The 10,232-nt window shown below is 41.0% G+C and overlaps 1 protein-coding gene across 1 annotated transcript in view; it reads right to left on the bottom strand.

The window, feature by feature from the left end:
- The window catches only part of DAPK1 (death associated protein kinase 1), a 259,697-nt gene extending 251,791 nt beyond the window's left edge, over positions 1–7,906 (bottom strand). The window contains 2 exon segments of the mRNA XM_043964391.1: positions 5,882–6,051; positions 7,707–7,906. Of these exon segments, the coding sequence (XP_043820326.1) occupies positions 5,882–5,943 (62 nt within the window). The 5' untranslated portion in view covers positions 5,944–6,051; positions 7,707–7,906.
- Positions 7,907–10,232: the final 2,326 nt, after the last annotated feature.

Consider the following 10,232-nt stretch of genomic DNA (forward strand, 5'->3'; position numbering starts at 1 on the left):
TGAACTGGTCCACATGAGAAATGCAGAATCTTCAACTTTTGTATTATTGCTACCATCATTTAATTAATAAAATATGAAATTATAGGGGAAATAATAATCAAAAATTCCTGGTAGGCTTGAAAGTGTCTGGAGAGCAGTGAGCAGGATAGTGAAGAAACTCAAGATCTTACCATATGAGGAATGGTTGAAGGAAGAGAAGATTGGGGTAGGGAGGGGGAATGATGATGATGAGGACGATGACGACATTAATAACAATAAGGCTAATAAATACATGATATCAACATGTAAGAGAAACTTTTATTTTGCCAAATGTCAATTTTTATTTACTTATTGAATACAAGTATTTGGTCAATGTTTTTGCACTCGTTGTGCTCTTACATCTTAACATGTGTATCCAATGATACATTAGATCTTAATTTCCTGCAAGGGAGAGATAGTACGTAATGAACAGACTCTTCAGCACCCTGTGCAGCTTAAAGGCATGTGGGTGCTTAATAAATACTTTTCAATGATCCAGCACCTCTCCTCCAATACAGTTCAAACCCATTCCTTCCCATCTGGTTATCAAGTGGACAAGAAAAACTGCTGTTCATTGACAGCCTTATATTATCCCTTCACATACCTGAAAACCATTATTAAAATGTTACGGTACAAGCTGCATTTAAAAATAATTGAAATGGTATTTGCCTAGAACATACATTTGAACTGAATCTCTCTTCTTGCACATACCTGATATAGGTAACAGTATACAATGGAAAGAACCAGAGGCCCTGGGTGCAGATCTAGTCTCTTCCACACATTATTGTATGACATCTCTGAAGGCCTAAGTTTTTTGATATGTAAAAGGAGGAAGGTAGAATATGTTACTTCTGACATCCTTTTCAGCTCCAAATCTATGTTCCTGTTAATTGAGCATAAATTGCTAAGAACAGGTACAACACTAAGATTTTCAATATGTTTTAAAACATAATTTCCTCTGATACTCAAAACAACCCTGTGAGATGGGGGACTATCATTATCCCCATTTTACTGATGAAGCTTAGGCTCAGATAATTTAAATGATTTGCTCAAAGTCACACAGCTAATAAGTATTAACTTTTTTGCTAATAAGTATTAAAAACAGGATTTAAAACAAATTGAAAAATGTTATTTAGTCCCTGAGAAGGTGTAATACTATATTACTACTAATAATTAATATTTATATAGTGCTTCAAAGTTTGCAAAGTGCTTTACAAATATCTCATTTGACATAACTACCCTGGGATATAGCATTATTATTCCCATTTTACAGATGAGAAAACTAAAGCAGTCAGAGGTTAAGTGATTTCCCTAGATTCATAGAGCTAGTGTCTGAGGCAAAGTTTGAACATTGGCCATCCTGACTCCACAGGCCCACCATTCTATCTGCTGTGCCAGCTAGTTACTTCAAGTGACTATCACTTATTTAAAATGCTTATAAAATTTATGCCAGGCTAAAATTTTAAACTTGAGTAATTAACTTCAGTTTTATCTCACTAATATAAAACTGTTGTCAAAATTAATTTCTTTTGCTTAAAAATGGTCTTTTTTATATTTCTTAGTCTGAGCATATAGCTTGCAAAAGCAAAATTAATTTGGACAAGAAATAAAGCTGTGACAACTGATTCTCTAAGTTCATTAGCATCATTAAAAGCACCTATCTCCAAAGTTTTGGGGGGAGGGGATCTAAGAGTTTTCTAAAGGTAAAGTGCTATAGGATCCACAAATATTTATCCATCCATTCATCTGCCGAGTGATAATTATGTACAATGTACAGGATGGAAGATGCTAATGACAACATGTAATCTGGGAGGAATTGATCATTTCTCTGAGGAGAAAAGGATACAGAATTACTTCAGTGAACACTTCAGGGATGCAGGATTCTACTAGTGAAAACATACTCCACTGATGTAGATGAGAAGTTTTGTACACAATGCATGAATTGCTGCAATCAAAGAAATCCACTACCTGGTGGTCAGCCAGCCTGCTGTCTTAATTAAGGAAGGTACTTTTAGAAACAGTATATATATCACTGAGTCCATACTCAAAGTCTTTTCAAGGTAATATCTTTTGGATCTTGTCTTAATGGGCAACTAGGCAGTACAATGGATAGACTGCTTCATGTGGAGTCAAGAAGACTCATCTATCTTCCTGAGATCAAATCTGGCTTCTGGTGACCCTGGGCAAGTCACTTAACCTTGTTTGTCTCAGTTTCCTCATCTGTAAAATTACCTGGAGAAGGAAATAGGAAACCACTCAAGTATCTTTTTTATTATTTTATTTTTGTGGGGCAATGAGGGTTAAGTGACTTGCCCACGGTCACACAGATAATAAGTGTCAAGTGTCTGAGGCTAGATTTGAACTCAGGTCCTCCTGAATCCAGGGCCAGTGACTTTATCCACTGAGCCACCTGGCTGTCCCACTACTCAAGTATCTTTGCCAAGAACACCCCAAACTGGGTCACACAACTGAACAACAACCATACTCAATGTATTTTCAAGATTGTAGTATCTTACAGGGCTTGTTACATTGGCTTAACCTTTAGTCTTTTAAAAAACAACAGCAACAAAACCCCAGGTTTTAAACTACTTATCTACTTGTCAGAAGAACACATATAAAATCGATTAACACGAGAATTAAATAATACAAAAATGATGCCTCATGGCCACATGTAGAAATCACCAGAGACGAAGGTGGATTTATGAATAAAAGTATGTCATCAAAGGACAGGTAAGTAGCTGGAAGAAGGGAAAGCATTTTGAAGGAAAATTATTATTCACATGACTTTATTGTAGCTACATGCTCACATTTAGATGATGAACAAGCAATTCATAAGACACTACTTGAAATAGCTTTGCCAACAGGAGCAATCCCTAATACCTGTAATTTCTTCCCCTACTGCTCTACCTTCCCTCCTTTCCCTCCAGCTCTTATATCTTTCTGTCTTCCACTGAAGCACAGTTATGAAACCGATATGCTTTCTTACTCATTTAGAATAAATCTTTTCTTGCTTTGGGCAAGTAGCTATTTGCAGAGCAGACATAAAAAATTGCAGGGTTTGAAAGAGCCATCAGAGGTCACCTGGCCCATCAGTTTACCTCAAGGGTAGTCTTGAGCTAAGATTTGAAACCATTCCAAAACAGATGCAATGTATAGCTCTTTCCATACCTTATTTCTGTCATTATTTTATTATTAACTGACATTCATTTAGAACTGTAAAGTTAGCAAAACATATTTTTAGACTATGTCATTTGAACTTCACAATAACTCTGTGAAGTAGGGACCGTAGCTATTAACTCCATTTCACAGGTAAGATTAAATGACTTGCCCCAGTGACACTAGTAACATAGGCAGGTTTTTAATCTAGGTCTTCCTGACTCCAAGCTCAGAACTCAATCCAGTGTATACGAATGAACAAATTCATTCACTTTATTCACAAAAATCTAATCATTGAATTAAAATTCTTTTGAACCACACTTGCCCCATACAGCATGATAGAAATGAGAAAAAAATATCTGTAAGCATATACATTTACACAGATTATAAAACATCCCTTAACAAGTAGAACTCATTTTTCACTTCTTCAAAAAATAACCAAAAAGTCTCCAGGAAACTCATGTTTCAGAGAGAATATGGAAGTATATTTATCTTTACTAAATTATGCTTTCAATTGCTTTTAAACCACACCTTTCAAATCAAGAAATCCCTATAAATTATTCCATTCTGCCCCAAATGAGCTAATGCCAATTTTTTTCACCTCCTCCTAGTCCCAAAGGACCACTTCAAAATACCACAAGTCTTGCTGCAAAACCACAGGAATCAAATGACTTTATTTCAGCCAAACCAAATATTTTTACCACATATCCCTAAAATGCCATACATGCATACTTCAGCCCCAACGAACAAAATACTGATAAATGTATTCACAGAATGTTATTTAAATAGATTTCCTGTGTCTAAGTCTCCAACAGCAATACCTAGGTTAATAGGTTTTATGACATTTAGCAACAGGCTGTCAGAAACACATAGGGATATCTTAATAAATGTTTGCCACATTGTTCTGCTACAAGATTTTATATTGTTTTCAGATCATGCAGTCGTGGAAGGTTAAATATTGTTTCCTTTTTCTTTTTTTTAATCAAAAAAGGTAAATTTGGGAAATTATGAAGTAGTCTAGACTAGGTGTGTTTACAATTCTTTTGTAGAAGATAAAGGAAATTCACTTTGGGTGACAAGAGTTGTATGTGAATAAGTATATGACTATACACATAAATGACTACATAAGCTTTTTTTTTTTTTTTGGTTTAAGGTTCCTTCCATCTACTTTACTCACAAAACACATGCACCATTGGTATTTTCTGTTAACTTCACTTTAAAGGGTGATAGAGATTTTCTGCCAAATGCATGATAGCAACAAGATGATGCAGTGGAAAACAGTGCTAGACTGGGAGTTAGGAAGACCTGAATTCAAATCCTGCCTCAGACACTACTAGCTATGTGACCCTGGACAAATCATTTAACTTTGCTGAGCCTCAGTTTCCTCATCTGTAAAATGAGGATAATAATAACACCAACCTTATAGGGTAGTCATGAGGATCAAATGAGATAAAATTTGTACAATGCTTTCCCAAACTTTAAGCAATATATAAAGGATAGCTATTTACCCAGGGGAAGGCAAAAGCTACTAAAAGCTTATGGCAAGGGGCAGCTAGGTGGTGTAGTGGATAAAGCACTGGCCCTGGATTCAGGGGGACCTGAGTTCAAATCCAGTCTCAAACACTTGACACTTACTGTGTGATCCTAGGCAAGTGACTTAACCCTCATTGCCTCACAAAAAATAAATAAAAAATAAATAGATAGATAAATAGATACATAAGTAAGTTAGTAAATAAATGTCTATGGCACTTATAAGACTGGTGATAGGAGAACTCGAAGAAAAATAACTATAAACACATATAAATAAATTAATTTTTAAAAATCAACTAGAGGGATTTTATATTAAGAGTCACATCCTCAGTAATCAAAATCCAAACTGCTGTGAATGAAAAGATAGGATATCAAGCTTTTTATTGAATTTCCTAAAACATAGCAGCGCAAATGAGACAAATGAAAACACCACAACAACTAGATTTTCAAATTACTTTAAAGAAGTTAAAAATCAAAAAACTCCATCAACAAATGTTTGCATCCCTCATTACTATGCAGATGGTGATTTAACAATTCCAGAAGATATCAGTACACAAATGCCAAAAAAGAAAGCAATTTAAAAACCGAACCAGAAAGATTTTTACATTGAGAATCACAGCTCGTGTAATCAAAGTTCAAACTCAGGATAAAATTTTTAAAGATTTAAAAATCCAATTTGACTAAAATTATTTCATGCTAGCTATTTATTATTTAATACTAGCTTATTATTTATTCATCATTTTATTATTTAATACCAATCTGTTTAAATCATACATCCTAGCTTTCTCAACTTTGCAATCATTATCTCAGACTCTCTCCTAGTGTTGCAGATGGACAAAATACAACAGAATGTAAGACTGGGAATTGGATGGGCACTTGTTCTGGATGGTCAATATACTTTGCATCAAAATGTAACCATGAATTTCTGTGTGACCTTGTAGTAGACAGTTTCCTCGGACTGGGCCACTTATCTCTACATCCAACCACCCTTTTTGTGGCTGGTAAATCTCTTTTCTAACAACTCCCCCTTTTAGAAGGCTGTTAGAGAAACCCCAGCTAGGGCGTGTATTGTACTCCAGCTTCTATTAGCCTGCCTCACACGTTCTCAACCCCAAGGCCCCCAGTATTACTCATCATCCCCACAACAGAGAAACAGGAGTCCCAGTGCCTACCGTACCTGCCAAGCTCCTCCCCGGTGTCATAGTAATCATCCAGGTTTTCCTGCCTGAACACAGTCATGATAAGCTGTCAGTCCTCACCAAAGCCCCACCGACTTCAGCTCCACTTCCCAAACCATCACCATATCTTCGAAACCTCCGTGGACACCTCATGCATTATTCTTCCAGCCTTTAAAAAAATACAAAAGAAACAGATTGTCCCCTTAGCCTCTTAACAATCACACAACAGTAATGCTTTGCATGCTATATCGGGGCAACATATTTGCACCTTGCATCTAGGGAGAGAAACCGCCTTTGTTAAGCACTGACTGTTGGGGGGAAAAAGACATCTGGTCCTGAGCCTGTCCCTGCCATGTGTGTGGCTATGTACACACAGAATCTAAATGATGGTTATTCATGTTTAAAACGTGTTTTATCTTCCCAAATCGGATCACAAACAGAAGAGGACCCAGCCAAGCTTCCTCCTTTCCTTTCCTTTCCTTTCCCCCACCTCCCCCCCCCACATACACACACACACAAACACACAGACACAGACACATACAGGCACACGCACCACTCTCCTCCATTCTCAGTCTAAGAATGAAACGTACCCGGACCAGGAGGCAGAATTCGCCTCCTCAAAGAAGAAAAATGTTTCGGGGGGCAAAAGCAGCCAAGGAAGGTACAGTTTCTAGCCGAGTTTCTGCTACAAGCGGTCACCTTCTGCCCCCTCCCCCAATATACCTTCCTTCCCCCTGCAATACCATTTAACCTAGATCCGTGGAAAGCAATTTCCAGTGGCGGCACATTCCACAATGCCTTCCCCTCCGTTACCGGGTCAACTAGGACGTGCAGCTGCCAGCAGGAGAGGCAGCCGGGGCTGGCTCGCGAGTCACATCCATCGCACTGACACAATACAGCCCCTCAAGCACGCACGCACCGCACTGAGGCAGGAAGGGAGAGGAGAGGCGAGCCCAGCCGAGCCTCCAACCTCCTCCCTCGGGGAGCCCAGGGTCCTCACCGGAGTCCAGTCCTAGTCCCCAGGCACCTCGGCACACCCCCGCCCCGATCCACCTGTTTCCGACACGGCCCCATCCAACAAGCCAGGACCCAGGAGGAGGAAGAAGAGGTTAGATGTAGTACAGGAGGGCGGCTAGGTAAAGGAAGCTCTTTCTCCACCATCCCCAACCCGACCCCACTTTCAAGAGCCGAGTTTCCGAGAAGCCTGGGCCTTCACACATTCCCCGGAGGCGCTGCCCGGGAGAATCAAGCAAGCCGAGCAACCAAAGCAAAACAAACAGCCCAAGGGGGAAGGGCGGGGGGGGGGCTAGTAAACACTTACCCCCAAACTCTGCAGCTGTAGGGGGAACCGGGTGCGGGGGAAGTCTCCGGAATTCTCCGGAGTTGCTTTCGGAAGCCAACCATAGGCTCGGGTAGCGCAGAGACTAGAGGGAAAAGAGGGTGGGGAGGGGGAGAAGGAGGGACAGAGAGAAAAAGGGAGAGAGCGAGAATCCCTCGGCCGCCACCTCCTCCCCCACTGCTTCCTCCTCCCGCCGCCGCCGCCGCTGCTCCGGTGGTGCTGCTGTTGCTGCTGCTTCGGCAGCTGCAGCTCTTCCCTTCTGTTCCTAGTCCAGGGGAATGGAACGCGGCGGCGGCGGCGGCAACAATGTCCCCGGCGTGGAATCGGGGACTACAGCCGCGCCGAGCCAAAATAAGACCAGCTGCACCAGCACTCGGGGGCTCCCCCACCCGCTCAGCTTCACTCAGCCTTCCTAGAGGGGGAGTCCGGCAGTCAGCCAATAAGGGAACACCACTTGCAGCGACCCACCCACCTCCAACACTTACCTTCCCCTCTAGCTCTAGAGCTCCGAACCTGCGGGTGCAGACGGAGGGGACGGTTCTGCTCTGTTCTCTCTCTCGCTCTCAAACTCATAGCCACCCACTCAGGCATGCATACCCACGCACATAGACTCCCACGCCTAGGGCTCCGTGGGAGTGCTGCTTGGAAATGGTTGCACGTCTTGCGACTGCCGACTTTAACTGACTTCGTGGCTCTTCTCTCAAGGTTCTTAAAGATTTGCCCTGAAAAGGGGGGGAGGGGGGAAAGAGACCCAGGCCGGGCACTTATTGGCCTACTGAAGTCTGGGAAGTATGGGGGGGGGGGGCGCTCCTGTGAATCTCACTCCTTCAACTGAACAGTCAGCATTTCCATCTTCAGAGGCACTCTCAGGCACCTTTGCCAGCCACCCACTACCCTCCACAAATCTCAGCTGTGCACTGATTGTTTGCATGGATTTCCTTTGGAGGAAACGGTGTCCATCGTGACCTTACTGAGGTACCTCCAAACAAAAAAGGATGGTGTGGTGACAATCCCCAATGAGGAGGGTGCACTTCACGTGTAGGGTTGTGATACCGGAGGTACAAACGCTGGGCTCTGTACTAGGATATCAGACGCACAATCTAGCAAATTTCTGGTTTTCTAAAACGCCACAATTAAAGTGCTTCTTCAAACAGTCTTCTACCTTGAAAACTAAAGCACTCTGGAATTTTAAAGAAAGTCCCTCATTAAGGAAATGGTGCTTCTCTATGCATTTTCCTTTATTTGAAGGAGGGGAGGAGGAGTAATAATAGAAGCGTAACTTAGGTTTAGTCCTGGTCTCATTAAATACTTTGTTTAATGGTCTGTAAGAGGTAGCACTCAGTCCCGTTGATGAAATCTGCTGATGGTTCTAAATCGAGAGGTGGTGTGAATATCAATAACGGGTTTCAGAACTAATACAAAAGGATCTCAAGAGGTGAGAAACATGAGCAGAAAATAACAAAATGTGATTCATCTGGGAGAAATGCAAATGACTGCTTGCTGGAAAATAATCTAACACAGATGTTTAGGAGACACTTGGAAAGTAAGAAAGTGGTCATGCTTTTGGAACACAGTTGCCTGCAGAATACATGAGAATGTGCTTGCTCTCCAAGACAACTCAAAGGACTGTGCCTATTTAAAGGCTTGGACCAAAGTGCTTTTATGTTTCCCCCAAAAGAATGGGGCTTTTTTGTATTCACACTGGAGCCACTTTAAACTAGGACAGGAAAGCAGAAGTCTCAGCCCGATTTCATGAAATCTGGGTACCTGCTACAAGAGTCAACACAAATATTCAGGGCATCCAGGCAGAATTAGAGGGTCAGGGAATGAGCCAGAGTAAATGCCACAATATAGAAGTTCGAAGTCCACCTGGCCTTAAGGCAGCCATAATGGGTAGTGCATCAGAGCCATTCTTTAGGTGACATAGTAGAATGAATTGCGGTATAAAGGCTGGCTGACCCTGAACAGAAGAGATCCCCTTATGCTGGGATGTGAAAATAGGCAAGGCCCAGAGTTATAGACTCAGAATATTAGTAGCGAGCTATTTAATGCAATTTATTACCCAAAAGGAATCCCCACTCTCATCTGTCCAACAAGTGGTCGTCCATCTGCTGCCAGAAGACCTCCAATGAAAGGAAATTCACTATCTCTCTCAGCAGCCCACTTTTGTTTGACTCCAGTTAAAAGAAGTTTTTCCAAACACAAATACTCAAATGGATCTATGATCTCATCAGTTTGGAAGCTCACTCCAACCATTCAAATCCCATCCCATCTATGTTTGCCTGTCTTGTATGACTTTTGTCCTTATTCTCCTCCAAGTTCAGCAAAAGGGAATATATCCCAATGTACTAGAAACCTTCCTCATTTTCTCCTGCCATCATGAGGGGACCAGTGAACACTAGTCCTACACCTGTCCATCTTCACCCTTGTTATATGGCCTGATCTCTTCCTAGCATTCCTTGAAGGCATCATTACTTCCTGCTCTTTGAAGTTCTTCATCAAATATATGTTGCAATCTCTTCAAATACACCATTCACCTTTCCACTGTACTTTGTGTGATATCTTTTAAAAAAAATTCAGAGACATATTCCACATTTTAGCACAGTATAACCATGCTAAGTAGAATACTGATATGAAAAATATGGGTCTTTTCTTTCATGGACAACTTGGGGTCATTGATGGAGCATAGTGTTTTCCTCTAAGCAACTAAACTTGCTTTTTTCTTTTTAAACTCTGGTCCTTACTCATTGTCCATTTCTATTGTTCAGCCAGGTATACATATACGTTGATGAACAATCTCTATAGGATAGCCATTCAAATACATGTCGTAACCTAGGCAATAGATAGTCTTCACCAACTTGGTCTTTCCCATTTGGATGAACAAGGCAAAATCCCTTAAATAATTATATATCTCCTTCAGGAGGTTCCATAATATTATGGAGTTTGATATAATTTGTACAATATCTTCCACAAAAAGGAGCATCAGGACATTACCAACCACAGGAAATCTT

This window comes from Dromiciops gliroides, chromosome 1 (genome assembly GCF_019393635.1).
Source record: "Dromiciops gliroides isolate mDroGli1 chromosome 1, mDroGli1.pri, whole genome shotgun sequence".
Taxonomy (NCBI): domain Eukaryota; kingdom Metazoa; phylum Chordata; class Mammalia; order Microbiotheria; family Microbiotheriidae; genus Dromiciops; species Dromiciops gliroides.